This window comes from Schistocerca cancellata, chromosome 5 (assembly GCF_023864275.1).
Source record: "Schistocerca cancellata isolate TAMUIC-IGC-003103 chromosome 5, iqSchCanc2.1, whole genome shotgun sequence".
NCBI classification, from domain to species: Eukaryota; Metazoa; Arthropoda; class Insecta; order Orthoptera; family Acrididae; genus Schistocerca; species Schistocerca cancellata.
In genome coordinates this window covers 25,577,114-25,594,805 of record NC_064630.1, presented here as the reverse complement: position 1 = coordinate 25,594,805, position 17,692 = coordinate 25,577,114, and the positions used below count along the sequence as shown (strand labels likewise).

Here is a 17,692-nt window from a genome sequence, read left to right as displayed (position 1 = left end):
CCTCATTCCTTAACTCATCATTCCACATAATTTTCAACATTCTTCTGTAGCACCACAACTCAAACGCTTCGATTCTCTTCTGTTCCGGTTTTCCCACTGTTCATGATTCACTAGAATACAAAGCTGTACTCCAACCGTACATTCTAAAAAATTTCTTCCTCAAATTAAGACCCACGTGTGACTCCTCACGACCAGCTTTTTTGTCTGTGCTAGTCAGCTTTTTATGACCTCCTTGCTTCGTCCGGGACGAGTTATTTTGCTTCCAAGGGAACAGAATTCAGTAACTTTGTCCACTTCATGATCACCAATTTTGATGTTGATTTTCTCGCTGTTCCCATTTCTGCCACTTGTCATTATTTTTGTATTTTTCCGGTTTGCTCTAAATCCATCTTCTGTACTCGTGCGACTGTTTATTCCGTTCAAAAGATCTTGTATTCTTCTTCACTTTCACTGAGGGTAGTAATGTCATCTGCATATATTATCATTGATATCATTTTTCCTGTGAATTTTAATTCTATTCTTGCCCTTTCCATTTCTGTTGTTGTTCCTTCGATGTATAGACTGGAAAGTAGGGATGGATAAGTGAAACCCTGTCTTATGCGCCTTTTAATGCAAGCACTTTGTTTTTGGTCTGCGAATCTTATTGTTTCCTCTTGGATATTGTGCAGCTTTCAGTTTCAGTGAAGGTTGTTTTGACTCTCAGTATGCCGAATCATTCCTTTGCCAGCCACTACGCCGGCCGCGGTGGTCTCGCGGTTCTAGGCGCTACAGTCTGGAACCGCACGACCGCTACGGTCGCAGGTTCGAATCCTGCCTCGGGCATGGATGTGTGTGATGTCCGTGAGGTTAGTTAGGTTTAAGTAGTTCTAAGTTCTAGGGGACTGATGACCACAGGTGTTAAGTCCCATGGTGCTCAGAGCCATTTGAACCATTTGAACCAGCCAGTACGACTAGTGAACTCTGTCATAGTCTGCATAGATAATGGGGTGATGAGTCTATATCTGTCATGCAATCTCATTTTGACTGGATGCACAACTGGGTTAGCGCCTTTTTTCTGCCACGGCCTGGAGCTCTATTGTACCCTGCATACCCTCAGTTCACCTACAACTTTAATCAGGTGGTTTTCATATTTCATAATTTGTATCCTTTGTGGTGTTGTAATTGTTGGCGAACAGTGCAACTGCTGTGGTGAGGGTGGGATGTAGTGAGTTATTATCACTGAATGATGTGCCTATATGTCGTATGTATGGTGATAGTTATTAGAGGCTTCCTGGGAAGGATTCCTTCTTGCGCTTCTAGAAGTAGTCCATACGATATACACTCCTGGAAATGGAAAAAAGAACACACCGGTGTGTCAGACACCGGTGTGTCAGACCCACCATACTTGCTCCGGACACTGCGAGAGGGCTGTACAAGCAATGATCACACGCACGGCACAGCGGACACACCAGGAACCGCGGTGTTGGCCGTCGAATGGCGCTAGCTGCGCAGCATTTGTGCACCGCCGCCGTCAGTGTCAGCCAGTTTGCCGTGGCATACGGAGCTCCATCGCAGTCTTTAACACCGGTAGCATGCCGCGACAGCGTGGACGTGAACCGTATGTGCAGTTGACGGACTTTGAGCGAGGGCGTATAGTGGGCATGCGGGAGGCCGGGTGGACGTACCGCCGAATTGCTCAACACGTGGGGCGTGAGGTCTCCACAGTACATCGATGTTGTCGCCAGTGGTCGGCGGAAGGTGCACTTGCCCGTCGACCTGGGACCGGACCGCAGCGACGCACGGATGCACGCCAAGACCGTAGGATCCTACGCAGTGCCGTAGGGGACCGCACCGCCACTTCCCAGTAAATTAGGGACACTGTTGCTCCTGGGGTATCGGCGAGGACCATTCGCAACCGTCTCCATGAAGCTGGGCTACGGTCCCGCACACCGTTAGGCCGTCTTCCGCTCACGCCCCAACATCGTGCAGCCCGCCTCCAGTGGTGTCGCGACAGGCGTGAATGGAGGGACGAATGGAGACGTGTCGTCTTCAGCGATGAGAGTCGCTTCTGCCTTGGTGCCAATGACGGTCGTATGCGTGTTTGGCGCCGTGCAGGTGAGCGCCACAATCAGGACTGCATACGACCGAGGCACACAGGGCCAACACCCGGCGTCATGGTGTGGGGAGCGATCTCCTACACTGGCCGTACACCACTGGTGATCGTCGAGGGGACACTGAATAGTGCACGGTACATCCAAACCGTCATCGAACCCATCGTTCTACCATTCCTAGACCGGCAAGGGAACTTGCTGTTCCAACAGGACAATGCACGTCCGCATGTATCCCGTGCCACCCAACGTGCTCTAGAAGGTGTAAGTCAACTACCCTGGCCAGCAAGATCTCCGGATCTGTCCCCCATTGAGCATGTTTGGGACTGGATGAAGCGTCGTCTCACGCGGTCTGCACGTCCAGCACGAACGCTGGTCCAACTGAGGCGCCAGGTGGAAATGGCATGGCAAGCCGTTCCACAGGACTACATCCAGCATCTCTACGATCGTCTCCATGGGAGAATAGCAGCCTGCATTGCTGCGAAAGGTGGATATACACTGTACTAGTGCCGACATTGTGCATGCTCTGTTGCCTGTGTCTATGTGCCTGTGGTTCTGTCAGTGTGATCATGTGATGTATCTGACCCCAGGAATGTGTCAACAAAGTTTCCCCTTCCTGGGACAATGAATTCACGGTGTTCTTATTTCAATTTCCAGGAGTGTACATTGCAGGTGTTACATTGGTGTGGTGATCTCAAGTTCATCTACATCTACATCTACATCCACACACCGCAAGCCACCTGACGGTGTGTGGCGGAGGGTACCTTGAGTACCTCTATCGATTCTATCTTATATTCCACTCTCGTATTGTTCGTGGAAAGAATGATTTTCGGTATGCCTCTGAGTAGGCTCTAATCTCTCTGATTTTATCCTCATGGTCTCTTTGCGACATATACGTAGGAGGGAGCAATATACAGCTTGACTCCTCGGTGAAGGTATGTTCTCGAAACTTCAACAAAAGCCCGTACCGAGCTTCTAAGCGTCTCTCTTGCAGAGTCTTCCACTAGAGTTTATCTATCATCTCCGTAACGCTTTCGCGATTACTAAATGATCCTATAACGAAGCGCGCTGCTCTTCGTTGGATCTTCTCTATGTCTTCTATCAACCCTATCTGGTACTGATCCCACACTGGTGAGCAGTATTCAAGCAGTGGGCGAACAAGTATACTGTAACCTACTTCCTTTGTTTTAGGACTGCATTTCCTTAGGATTCTTACAATTAATCTCAGTCTGGCATCTGCTTTACTGACGATTAATTTTATATAGTCATTCCACTTTAAATCGCTCCTAATGCCCTCTCCCAGATAATTTATGGAATTAACTGCTTCCAGTTGCTGACCTGCTGTATTGTAGCTAAATGATAAAGGATCTTTCTTTCTGTGTATTCGCAGCACATTACACTTGTCTACATTGAGATTCAATTGCCATTCCCTGTACCATGCGTCATTTCGTTGCAGATTCTCCTGCATTTCATTACAATTTTCCAATGTTACAACCTCTCGATATACTACAGCATCATCCGCAAAAGCCTCAATGAATTTCCGATGTTATCCACAAGGTCATTTATATATATTGTGAATAGCAACGGTCCTACGACAGTCCCATGCGGCACACCTGAAATCTCTCTTACTTCGGAAGACTTCTCTCCATTGAGAACGACGTGCTGCGTTCTGTTATCTAGGAACTCTTCAAATCAATCACACAATTGGTCTGATAGTCCATATGCTCTTCTTTTGTGCATTAAACGACTGTGGGGAACTGTATCAAACGCCTTGCGGAAGTCAAGAAACACGGCATCTACCTGGAATCCCATGTCTAGGCCCTCTGAGTCTCCTGGACGAATAGCGCGAGCTGGGTTTCACACGATCGTCTTTTTCAAAACCCATGCTGATTCCTACAGAGTAGATTTCTAGTCTCCAGAAAAGTCATTATACCCGAACATAATACTTGTTCCAAAATTCTACAACTGATCGACGTTAAGAGATATAGGTCTATAGTTCTGCACATCTGCTCAACGTCCCTTCTTGAAAACGGGGATGACCTGCGTCCTTTTCCAATCCTTTGGAACGCTACGCTCTTCTAGAGACCTACGGTACACGGCTGCAAGAAGGGGGGCACGTTCCTTCGCGTACTCTGTGTAAAATCGAACTGGTTAGGGCATTGTCGAAGGGTGAGATTTACAATAGCTGCAAATTGTCTGGTTTATACTTTATTTTTATCTAGTGAGCTTAGCTTTTGCTACACGGCGTGTTAGGGGTAATGGCGCAGATATTTTTATTGGAGACTGAGGGCAGTTTGCTCAACAGCATTAGATCAGTATTTACTGCATTTTAGACTAATAATTTAGGTTTTAGGGGTAGAATGTTTTTAGGTTGGTTAGTATCTGAGTCTAAGAATGAGCAAGTCATTAATGTTTGTTCTGCACCAGGCAGCAGGTATTGAAATGTATTCTCGTGAACGCCAAGCGGGAAGTCTATACTGACAGGCGTAGTCCGCGTAGCGGCCTGTTGACGACCGTGCAGAAACATTGGGAAGTACAGGGTGTTTCAAAAATGACCGGTATATTTGAAACGGCAATAAAAACTAAACGAGCAGCGATAGATATACACCGTTTGTTGCAATATGCTTGGGACAACAGTACATTTTCAGGCGGACAAACTTTCGAAATTACAGTAGTTACAATTTTCAACAACAGATGGCGCTGCAAGCGATGTGAAAGATACAGAAGACAACGCAGTTTGTGGGTGCGCCATTCTGTACGTCATCTTTCTGCTGTAAGCGTGTGCTGTTCACAACGTGCAAGTGTGCTGTAGACCACATGGTTTATTCCTTAGAACAGAGGATTTTTCTGGTGTTGGAATTCCACCGCCTAGAACACAGTGTTGTTGCAACAAGACGAAGTTTTCAACGGAGGTTTAATGAACCAAAGGACCGAAAAGCGATACAATAAAGGATCTGTTTGAAAAATTTCAATGGAACGTGACGGATGAACGTGCTGGAAAGGTAGGGCGACCGCGTACGGCAACCACAGAGGGCAACGCGCAGCTAGTGCAGCAGGTGATCCAACAGCGGCCTCAGGTTTCCATTCGCCGAGTTGCAGCTGCGGTGCAAATGATGCCAACGTCCACGTATCGTCTCGTGCGCCAGAGTTTACACCTCTATCCATACAAAATTCTAACGCGGCAACCCCTCAGCACCGCTACCATTGCTGCACGAGAGACATTCGCTAACGATATAGTGCACAGGATTGATGACGGCGATATGCATGTGGGCAGCATTTGGTTTACTGACGAAGTTTATTTTTACCTGGACGGCTTCATCAATAAACAGAACTGGCGCATATGGGGAACCGAAAAGCCCCATGTTGCAGTCCTATCGTCCCTGCATCCTCAAAAAGTACTGGTCTGGGCCGCCATTTCTTCCAAAGGAATCATTGGCCCATTTTTCAGATCTGAAACGATTACTGCATCACGCTATCTGGACATTCTTCGTGAATTTGTGGCGGTACAAACTGCCTTAGACGACACTGCGAACACCTCGTGTGTTATGCAAGATGGTGCCCGGCCACATCGCACGGCCGACGTCTTTAATTTCCTGAATGAATATTTCGATGATCGTGTGATTGCTTTGGGCTATCCGAAACATACAGGAGGCGGCGTGGATTGGCCTCCCTATTCGCCAGACATGAACCCCTGTGGTTTCTTTCTGTGGGGACACTTGAAAGACCAGGTGTACCGGCAGAATCCAGAAACAATTGAACAGCTGAAGCAGTACATCTCATCTGCATGTGAAGCCATTCCGCCAGACACGTTGTCAAAGGTTTCGGGTAATTTCATTCAGAGACTACGCCATATTATTGCTACGCATGGTGGATATGTGGAAAATATCGTACTATAGAGTTTCCCAGACCGCAGCGCCATCTGTTGTTGAAAATTGTAACTACTGTAATTTCGAAAGTTTGTCTGCCTGAAAATGTACTGTTGTCCCAAGCATATTGCAACAAACGGTGTATTTCTATCGCTGCTCGTTTAGTTTTTATTACCGTTTCAAATATACCGGTCATTTTTGAAACACCCTGTAAATTACGTGACGTGTTTGCGGGAAGACTGTTACACGCGTAGAAAAAAAAATAACATAATGAAATGGCTACTTATTAAGGTACCAGCGATCATAATATTCGTACTTGTACGTCTTATACCCTGTGTGAGGGGACCTGCACGTGCTGTGCGCAAAGCAATTAATACAATAGCCGCGCTACACCTGCGAGAGGAGAAGTAGTGTTCGGTTGGCGGTAAGTCGCGGAATCAGTACTGTACAACGGAGAGCGAGGAAGGGTTGCCGGTGCGGGAAATCTTTGAGCGGACAGCGCAGTGCGGCCCCAGAGGGGGGCGCGTGAGTAATGCCGGGCAGCTGTCGGGCAGGTGCCGCGGCTGCAGGAGGCGCCGGCGGGGTAATTAGTCGCAGTCAGTCACGGCGTGGCGGCGCCAGCGCGCTGCGGATTAGCACGGCCGCATCTGCGCGCGCCCGGACCGCCGAGGTGCCTGCTGTAAACAACGGCTCCGGCCAATCACGGGGACGGCTCGGGCAGCCTGCCACCGCCCAACACTTTCAGCTGTTAAGCCTTCTGGCTGCACTGACGTCAGTCCAGCCGGTCGCTTTATCCACTGCTAGGAACTTTGGGGGAGACTGGTAATATACGATATACAGATGAGCCGAGAGGGAATAATAAGAATGGACAACCAGGAACGCTCGGATTAAAAAGCGTATAAGACAAGGATGTAGCTTTTCGCCCCTACTGTACATCGTGGAAGCAATGATGGAAATAAAAGAAAGGTTCAGGAGTGGAATTAAAATTAAAGGTGAAAGGATATCAATGATAAGATTCACTGACGACATTGCTATCCTGACTGAAAATGAAGAAGAATCACACTATATGCTGAATGGAATGAACAATGTAATGAGTACAGAATGTGGACTGTGAGTACATCGAAGAAAGACAAAGTAGTGAGAAGTGGCACAAATGAGAACAGCGAGAGACTGATGGTCACGAAGTAGATGAAGTCAAGGAATTCTGCTACCTAGGCTGCAAAATAACCAGTCACGGACGGAGCAAGGAGGACATCAAAAGCAGACTAGCACTGGGAGAAAGGGCATTCCTGGCCAAGAGAAGTCTACTACTATCAAACACAGGCCTCAGTTTGAGGAAGAAATTTCTGAGAATGTACGTCTGGAGCACAGTTTTGTATGATAGTGAGACTTGGGCTCTGGGAAAACCGGAACAGAAGAGAATCGAAGCATTTGACATGTGGTGTTACACACGAATGTTGGAAATTGGGTGGACTGATAAGGTAAGGAATGAGGAGGTTCTGCGTAGAATCGGAGAGGAAAGGAATATGTGGAAAACACTGATAAGGAGAAAGGACAGGGTGATACGACGTCTGTTAAGACATGAGAAAATGATGTCCTCCGTACTAGAGGGAGCTGTAGAGGGCAAAAACTGTAGACGAAGACAGAGTTTGGAATACATCCAGCAAATAATTGAGGACGTAGGTTGCAAGTGCTACTCTGATATGAAGAGGTCACTGGAGAGGACTTCGTGGCGGGCCGCAACAAACCTATCAGAAGGCTGTTGAAAAAAAAAATAAAGCTAATGCAGTGAGTGCTCAGCTACTCTCTTCTGCAAGAAGGAAGTCAGTACCAAGACTAATTATCTGTGCACCGTTCAATCTTTCGAACAACGACTTTGTTGTATGGGAGCGAAAGATGGGTGGATTCAGGTTACCTTATCAATAAGGTTGAGGTTACGCATATGAAAGTAGCCAGGATGATTGTAGGTACTAGTAGATGGGAACAATGGCAGGAGGGTGTCCACAATGAGGAGATCAAAGAAAAACTGGGAATGAACTCTATAGATGCAGCAGTCGGGGCGAACAGGCTTAGATGGTGGGGTCATGTTACACGCGAGGGAGAAGCAAGGTTACCCAAGAGACTCATGGGTTCAGCAGTGGAGGGTAGGAGGAGTCGGGGTAGACCAAGGAGAAGCTACGTGGATTCGGTTAAGAATGATTTTGAAGTAATAGGCTTAACATCAGAAGAGGCACCAAATTTAGCACTGAATAGAGGATCATGGAGGAATTTTATAAGGGGCACTATGCTCCAGACTGAACGCTGAAAGGCATAATCAGTCTTAAATGATGATGATGATGATGAAAAACAATAAGAAGAAGTAGAAAAAGTAACTTTTGCGGCCTATATCCGTAGATATTATTGTGCGTGGAACCAGGTAATAATACAAGTAGTCTGCGTTCTCGTGCTAAAAAGCTACGGCTGTCACCTGTGAAATGCACAACTGGATCAAACACGAGAGGGCTGTTGTAGATTCCGTAGCTGGTTTACACTGCACGGTAGCAGCTGGGTTTCGTCTACGCCAGGGGCAAGTGTTTGGACATCCTGTATTCTTGTACAGTTGGTTGTGATCGGCGACTTTAAGGCTACGGTAGTGAATTGATCTCAACTGGAATTGTTTCCCTGTGTATATCTAAAGCTGCATCTGTGCTCTGCTACCCACTGTGAAGTGAATGGCACTGAGTACGTCCCACCGTATCAGTTCTATGCACATATGGAACGCGGGAAGAACGATCGTTGATATGCCTCTGGGTAATATTTTCCTCAAGATCCCTGTGGGAGTGATACATAGAAGGTTTCAGCATGTTGCTAGTCATAATTTGAAAACGTTTCTTGAAACTTTGTTAGTACAAATGGTTCAAATGGCTCTGAGCACTATGGGACTCAACTGCTGTGGTCATAAGTCCCCTAGAACTTAGAACTACTTAAACCTAACTAACCTAAGGACATCACACACATCCATGGCTCTGAGCACTGTGGGACTCAACTGCTGTGGTCATAAGTCCCCTAGAACTTAGAACTACTTAAACCTAACTAACCTAAGGACATCACACACATCCATGCTCGAGGCAGGATTCGAACCTGCGACCGTAGCGGTCGTGCGGTTCCAGACTGTAGCGCCTTTAACCGCTCGGCCACTCCGGCCGGCTTTTGTTAGTACATTTTTCGGGATAGTTTACCTCTATCTGGGAGAGTCTGCATCCTCAGTTTCTTCGACATCTCAGCGACACTCGCCCGCATGTCAAACAAGCATGTGACATTTCGTGCTGCCTTTTCCTGTGTACGTTCAATATCCTCTGCGAGTCCTGCTTCGTACTGTAATAGTACTTGAATTACGTAACCATTACGGAACCTCACCTCAACCTCTCGATACCAGCAATATTATACTGTGTTTCTGTAAAATAGTTAACATATTTCTGTGACTACATTCAGATTTGATTTCATTAATGTAGAGGTACTTCGATACATCGATATGTATATATTGCAATGATATTATTCTTATGTGTATTCTTTCTTTTGTCACTATGATCTTTGACGTACTTGTAACTCTGAATTTTGGGCGCGTAAACGGTTATTAGAGAGTCAAGTCTTGGTCGTCATGTTGAAAAGACGCAAATTGTAGTCAGCTTATGAAATGTGAACTTTAACAGTGATAAGATATTTTCAAGTATGTTTTATATTGTGAAGTGATGTTGCAACAAAAGTAATAAAAAAGAAGTATAACTTAAATTCGGAGTGCTGATTACTATTTTACATCACCATTGTCCTAACTTGCAAAAGTTTAATAATCAAGAATGGTTTATGAAACACATCTATAAAACTTTTGAATATCGCAGAATAACACCTAGGCCTCTTTGCATCCGAGCTTGGAATCATCACTAACTAGATTTTCGACGATTGAGTCATGAGTTCACAACGAGACCAGCGTGGGAAACACGAAAAGATGAGTGTCTAGTTTATCCATTATTTCAAGTAATGACTTTAATAACTGTGCTCTAATGACACCTGCCACATAATATAACTTTGTTGTTGCTCGAAAATGCAATATTTAGCAGCGTGAGCAACACTACAATCATAATTAATTTTTGACCTTTGTTGTGGTAGGGTTGTTAGAGTATGGATCTCACGCACTTCAGCAGTATTCTAGGACGGATCATACGAATGATGTATTGGCAACCTCCTTTGCAGTCTGATTGTGATCCCTAGTCTCCTACCTACAAACCGAATCTGCTACCTGATTTACCGTCGATTAACCCTATGTGGTCGCTGTGTTTCATGACTCAAGTAAGCATTACACCAAGGTATTTGTATGAGTTTACCGATTCCAGCTGTGTCTCACTCATATCCATAGGATACTATGTTTCTTGCTTTTTTTTTAATTTTATGTGCACAATTTTACATTTCTGAACTTTAAAAGTAAGTTGCTAATCTGTGCGCTATTTTGAAATCTTATCAAGATATGACCGAATATTTGTACAGCTTCGTTACAGATATCTGGATCATTTGCGAGAAGTCAGAGGTTACTATAATATTAACCACAAGATTAATATTGTACAACATGGAGAGGAAGGGAGCCAGCACATTTCTCTGGAGTAAAACACGAGTTACTTCTACATCTGACGATGACTTTCCACCCAAGATAACATGCTGCGTTCTCCCTACTGAGATACCATCAAACAAGTCACAGATTTCATCTGATACCCAATACGATCGTACTTTTGATAATAAGCGTAGGCGCAGCTGCGAGTGAAACAGAAACAGAGAGATAGTGGTTTTATTTGACTGCCTTGATTCATGGCTTTCAGGATGTCATGTGAGAAAAGTGCGAGTTGCATTCCACATGATCGATGTTTTCAAAAACCATTCTGGTTAGCATTGAGAAGGTCGTTCTGTTCGAGGTAGCTCATTATGTTTCAGCACAGAATATGTTCTACGATTCTATAGCAAATGGATGCCAAGAATACGGGACGGCAGTTTTGCGGATCACTTCTGGCCACCCTTCCTGTAGTGAGCAGCAACTATTTTGAAAAGTTGTGGCTGGAAGCGGCACCTTCCAGACAAGTTCTATTAGCAGAAGCAGGAAAGTAAGAGAAACCAGAGCTCGCACAGAAGGACTTAAATGCTTGCTTTTTTTTAAAAATACACTCCTGGAAATTCAAATAAGAACACCGTGAATTCATTGTCCCAGGAAGGGGAAACTTTATTGACACATTCCTGGGGTCAGATACATCACATGATCACACTGACAGAACCACAGGCACATAGACACAGGCAACAGAGCATGCACAATGTCGGCACTAGTACAGTGTATATCCACCTTTCGCAGCAATGCAGGCTGCTATTCTCCCATGGAGACGATCGTAGAGATGCCGGATGTAGTCCTGTGGAACGGCTTGCCATGCCATTTCCACCTGGCGCCTCAGTTGGACCAGCGTTCGTGCTGGACGTGCAGACCGCGTGAGACGACGCTTCATCCAGTCCCAAACATGCTCAATGGGGGACAGATCCGGAGATCTTGCTGGCCAGGGTAGTTGACTTACACCTTCTAGAGCACGTTTGGTGGCACGGGATACATGCGGACGTGCATTGTCCTGTTGGAACAGCAAGTTCCCTTGCCGGTCTAGGAATGGTAGAACGATGGGTTCGATGACGCTTTGGATGTACCGTGCACTATTCAGTGTCCCCTCGACGATCACCAGTGGTGTACGGCCAGTGTAGGAGATCGCTCCCCACACCATGATGCCGGGTGTTGGCCCTGTGTGCCTCGGTCGTATGCAATCCTGATTGTGGCGCTCACCTGCACGGCGCCAAACACGCATACGACCATCATTGGCACCAAGGCAGAAGCGACTCTCATCGCTGATGACGACACGTCTCCATTCGTCCCTCCATTCACGCCTGTCGCGACACCACTGGAGGCGGGCTGCACGATGTTGGGGCGTGAGCGGAAGACGGCCTAACGGTGTGCGGGACCGTAGCCCAGCTTCATGGAGACCGTTGCGAATGGTCCTCGCCGATACCCCAGGAGCAACTGTGTCCCTAATTTGCTGGGAAGTGGCGGTGCGGTCCCCTACGGCACTCCGTAGGATCCTACGGTCTTGGCGTGCATCCGTGCGTCGCTGCGGTCCGGTCCCAGGTCGACGGGCACGTTCACCTTCCGCCGACCACTGGCGACAACATCGATGTACTGTGGAGACCTCACGCCCCACGTGTTGAGCAATTCGGCGGTACGTCCACCCGGCCTCCCGCATGCCCACTATACGCCCTCGCTCAAAGTCCGTCAACTGCACATACGGTTCACGTCCACGCTGTCGCGGCATGCTACCAGTGTTAAAGACTGCGATGGAGCTCCGTATGCCACGGCAAACTGGCTGACACTGACGGCGACGGTGCACAAATGCTGCGCAGCTAGCGCCATTCGACGGCCAACACCGCGGTTCCTGGTGTGTCCGCTGTGCCGTGCGTGTGATCATTGCTTGTACAGCCCTCTCGCAGTGTCCGGAGCAAGTATGGTGGGTCTGACACACCGGTGTCAATGTGTTCTTTTTTCCATTTCCAGGAGTGTATGTTCAAATGTGTGTGAAATCTTATGAGACTTAACTGCTAAGGTCATCAGTCCCTAAGCTTACACACTACTTAACCTAAATTATCGTAAGGACAAACACACACACACACACACACACACGCACGCCCGAGGGAGGACTCGAACCTCCGCCGGGACCAGACGCACAGGCTCGTTTTTCCCGCGAGCTCTTAGAGAGTGGAACCGTAGAGAAATGAACACTGTGCCACGCACTTGATTGTGAATTGCAAAGTAATCATGCAGATGCAGACACTGTGCCCATGCAAATCGGCAACATATTTAACTGTTACGCTGACTAAGTTGTGACTGAACATTGCCATGTGTTATATCACCATACACCTTTTTCACGAGCAAGTACATGCCATTAAAAACAGATGGTCCCACTGCAAAACTCCTCGTTGCTTCAGTACATCGGCAGTTGCATACGAGGGCTATTCGTAAAGTAATGTCCGATCCGTCACGTAATGAAAACCACACAGAAAATTAAAAATGTTTTATTTGTAAGAGTTGGTTACACCTTCCAGTTACGTCTCTACCTTGTCGCCGACCCGACCGAGACATTTGTCGTAGCGTTGTACCAACTTTCCAATACCTTCATCCTAGGAGGCATCCCCCTGCGCTTCCTAACAATTCTTCTGCGCTGGGCTGCAGTTTGTTGTCTGTGCAAAACTGTTGCCTTCGTAGCCAGCGGTTTATTCGAGCAAAGATGAAAATCAGTTGGGTTCAAGTCTGGGCTGTACAGTGGGTGTTCAAACACTCCCCATCGAAAAGGGTGTAGGGTCGTCCTCATTGCCCCTGCATTGTGCGACAGGGAACTGTCACAAAGAACGAAGTTCATGACAGTTAAGTTGTGTGTGGTGCATGAAATCAGGTGAAATCCATCACAGGCAGTCATACGTGGCGGGAGACACTATTTTCCAGGCATCTTTACGTGCTCCCCGTAAATTAATGCGTATCTCAATTTCGCCTACTATGATTCACGTAAACATTGTTTCTGACTCTTGAGCCGTTTATTAAGTATAAGGTTTATACGTAACAAGAATAAACGAGGACCCCATGTACACTGAAGAGCCAAAGAAACTGATCCACCTACCTAAAATCGTGTAGGGCCCCCCCCGCGAGCACGCAAATGTCCCGCAACACGACGTGGTATGGACTCGACTAATGTCTAAAATAGTGCTGGTGGGAAGTGACACCATGAACCCTGCAGGTCTGGCCATAAATCCAGGCGGTGGAGATGTCTTCTGAACAGCACGTTGCAACGCATCCCAGATATGCTCAATAATATTCACATCTGGGGAATTTGGTGGCCAGCGAAAGTGTTTAAACTCAACACAGTGTTCCTGGAGACACTGTGTAGCTACTCTGGACGTGTGGGGTGTCGCATTGCCATGCTGGAACTGCCCAAGTCCGTCGGAATGCACAATGGACATGAATGGATACAGGTGATCAGACAGGATGCTTACCTACGTCTCACCTGTCAGAGTCGTATCTAGGCGTATCAGGGGTCCCATATCACGCCAACTGCACGCACCCTACGCCGTATACGTCCATCTCCTCGATACAATTTGAAACGAGACTCGTCCGACCGGGCAGCATGTTGCCAGTCATCGACAGTTCAATGTCGGTGTTGAGGGGCGCAAGCGAGGCGTAAAAGTTTGTGTCATGGACCATCGTCTTCGAAAGCCCGTATCGATGATGTTTCATTGAATGATTTGCACGCTGACACTTGTTGATGGGCCAGCACTGACATCTGCAGCAATTTGCGGAAGGGTTGCACTTCTGTCAAGGTGAACAATTGTCTTCAGTCGTCGTTAGGCCCGATCTTGCAGGATCTCTTTCTGGCAGCAGTGATTTTGGAGATTTGGTGTTTTACCGGACAGAAGAGAATTAAAATACATGGAGAAGAAATAAAAACTTTGAGGTTCGCCGATGACATTGTAATTCTGCCAGAGTCAGCAAAGGACCTGGAAAAGTAGCTGAACGGAATGGACAGTGTCTTGAAAGGAGGATATAAGATGAACATCAACAAAAGCAAAACGAGGAGAATGGAATGTAGACGAATTAAATCGGGTGATTCTGCGAGAATTAGATTAGGAAATGAGACGCTTAAAGTAGTAAATGAGTTTTTCTATTTGGGGAGCAAAATAACTGATGATGGTCGAAATAGAGAGGATATAAAACGTAGACTGGCAATGGCAAGGAAAGCGTTTCTGAAGAAGAGAAACTTGTTAACATCGAGTATAGATTTAAGTGTCAGGAAGTCGTTTCTGAAAGTATTTGTATGGAGTGTAGCCATGTACGCAAGTGAAACGTGGACGATAAATAGTTTAGACAAGAAGAGAATAGAAGCTTTCGAAATGTGGTGCCACTACAATGGCAATGTGGTGCTACCGAAGAATGCTGAAGATTAGATGGGTAGATCACATAACTAATGAGGAAGTATTGAATAGGATTGGGGAGAAGAGAAGTTTGTGGCACAACTTGACCAGAAGAAGGGATCGGTTGGTAGGGCATATTCTGAGGCATCAGGGGATCACCAATTTAGTATTGGAGGGCAGCGTGGAGGGTAAAAATTGTAGAGGGAGACCAAGAGATTAATACACTAAACAGAGAAGGAAGTAGGTTGCAGTACGTACTGGGAGATGAACAAGCTTGCGTAGGATAGAATAGCATGGAGAGCTGCATCAGACCAATGTCTGACTGAAGACCACAACAACAACAACGGGATTCCTGATATTCACGGTGCACTCGTCAAATGGTCGTACGGGAAAATCTTCACTTCATAGCTGCCTCGGAGATGCTGTGTCCCATCGCTCGTGTGCCTACTATAACTCCAATTTCAAACTCTCTTAAATCTTGATAACCTGCCATTGCAGCAGCAGTAACGGATCTAACAACTGTGCCCAGACACTTGTCTTTTATAGACGTTGCCGACCGCAGCGCCGTGTTCTACCTGTCTATACAGTTCTGTATTTAAATACGCATGCCTGTTACAGTTTCTTTGGCGCTTCAGTGCAGATCCGTGTGGTACACTGTTAGTGAACCACTCTTCCTCCGATCTCGAAAACAGCTATTCACTAACAAGGGAACCTTCCCATCGCACCCCCCTCAGATTTAGTTATAAGTTGGCACAGGGATAGGCCATGAAAAACTGAACACAGATCAATCGAGAAAACAGGAAGAAGTTGTGTGGAACTATGAAAAAAATAAGCAAAATATACGAACTGAGTAGTCCATGCGCAAGGTATGCAAAATCAAGGAGGGCGCCGGCTTACGAGCGCCGTGGTTCCGTGGTTAGCGTGAGCAGCTGCGGATCGAGAGGTCCTTGGTTCAAATCTTCTCTCGAGTGAAAAGTTTAATTTTTTATTTTCAGACAATTATCAAAGTTCAGGCACTCACACATAATCAACTTCGCTCTCCAAAATTCCAGGACATGTTCAGATTTGCTTGGACATATGCAGGATTTGACGGCCTACACACGGAAACATTTTAAAACGTAAAAAAACATGTTTTGACAGAGCACAGGGAAAACGGTGCGACTGTGAAACTGTTGCATTCATTTGTTGCGGTTTATGTGACAAACTCTTATGTTTTCATCACTTTTTTGGGGGTGATTATTACATCCACAAGAAAACCTAAATCGGGCAAGGTAGAAGAATCTTTTTACCCATTCGCCAAGTGTGCCAGTTAGGTGGGTCGACAACATATTCCTGTCATGTGACGCACATGCCGTCACCAGTGTCGTATAGAATATTTCAGACGTGTTTTCCTGTGGAGGAATCGGTTGACCTATGAATTTGCGATCAAATGTTTTCGATTCCTATTGGAGAGGCACGTCCTTTTGTCTACTAATCGCACGGTTTTGCGGTGCGGTCGCAAAACACAGACACTCAACTTATTACAGTGAACAGAGACGTCAATGAATGAAGGGTCAGATCGTAACTTCGCGAAAAGAAAGTAAGTAAAATTTTCTCTCGAGCGCGGACTCGAACCTAGGACCTCTCGTTCGGCAGCTGCTCACGCTAACCACGGGACCACGACGCTCCGCAGCTTACAATGTCCTTGATGTTGCATATCTTACACTTGGACTACGCAGTTTGTATATTTTGCTTATTTTTTCATAGTTCCACACAACTTCTTCCTGTTTTCTCGATTGATCTGTGTTCAGTTTTTCAAGGCCTATCCACTGTGCCAACTTATAACTAAATCTGAGGGGGTTGCGATGGGGAGGTTCCCTTGTAAGCATATTCCGTGACCACCTTAACGCGTCTGTCTGCATTCAATTAGTTGGGTAATATGGAAACCAGTTGCCGCATTACACCGTAGTCTGAATACGCACAGCGTAACGTGAGCACAGACGCAGGTGGCTACGAATTGCGCCACCCACGGCATACCGCCACCGCGTCTTCTGCGCCGGCAGGCCGAGTTATAGCACAGGGGGGAGGGGGGGGCGGGATAATGGCGGAGGAAGGGGCCTAATAGCGCGCGAGGCGGCGCGGGCCCGGGGTCGGCCGTGAAATCGCCGCTGTAAAGTCCGCTGACCGTGAAACGCGCCCGCCAGCCGCCTCCGCCAAACATAAACACCGGCTCGGCGCGCCGCTCCGCGCCGGCCGGATTAGCCGGGATTTATGGCGGCCGCGGGGGCGGCGACAGCGGCCCGTGCAATATCTGCCCGCCCCCGGCGCTTCCCTCCTCTAAATTGTTACCGAGTTACTCGGCGCCACCTCGCCGCCACTGCGGCGTGGGTGTCCTGCAGTTCGTGTCACCCCGCTCCCTTGTATTCCGTGAAATGTAACTTTATTGCAGTGTCTAGGGGTGCAAATACATCGCTCGAGTCTTCGCTCTAAGAACACGGCGTTACCATCAACACGGCGGTTGCAAGTATCCCCAAACTGCGAGGACTTCAAAGGTGGTGACGTTAGATTCATATTAGTCAATGAAGCTTCTTATTTAAAGAAGCCGCCGGCCGGAGTGGCCGTGCGGTTGTAGGTGCTACAGTCTGGACCCGGGCGACCGCTTCGGTCGCAGGTTCGAATCCTGCCTCGGGCATGGATGTGTGTGATGTCCACAGGTTAGTTAGGTTTAATTAGTTCTAAGTTCTAGGCGACTGATGA

The 17,692-nt window shown here is 47.1% G+C and overlaps 1 protein-coding gene across 1 annotated transcript in view; it reads left to right on the top strand.

Annotated features, from left to right (window-relative positions):
* LOC126188340 (translation initiation factor IF-2-like) overlaps window positions 1-17,373 on the top strand; it is an 82,724-nt gene extending 65,351 nt beyond the window's left edge. The window contains exon 4 of the mRNA XM_049929938.1: window positions 17,140-17,373. Within this exon, the coding sequence (XP_049785895.1) occupies window positions 17,140-17,373 (234 nt within the window). The remainder of the gene's footprint in view (window positions 1-17,139) is intronic.
* Window positions 17,374-17,692: the final 319 nt, after the last annotated feature.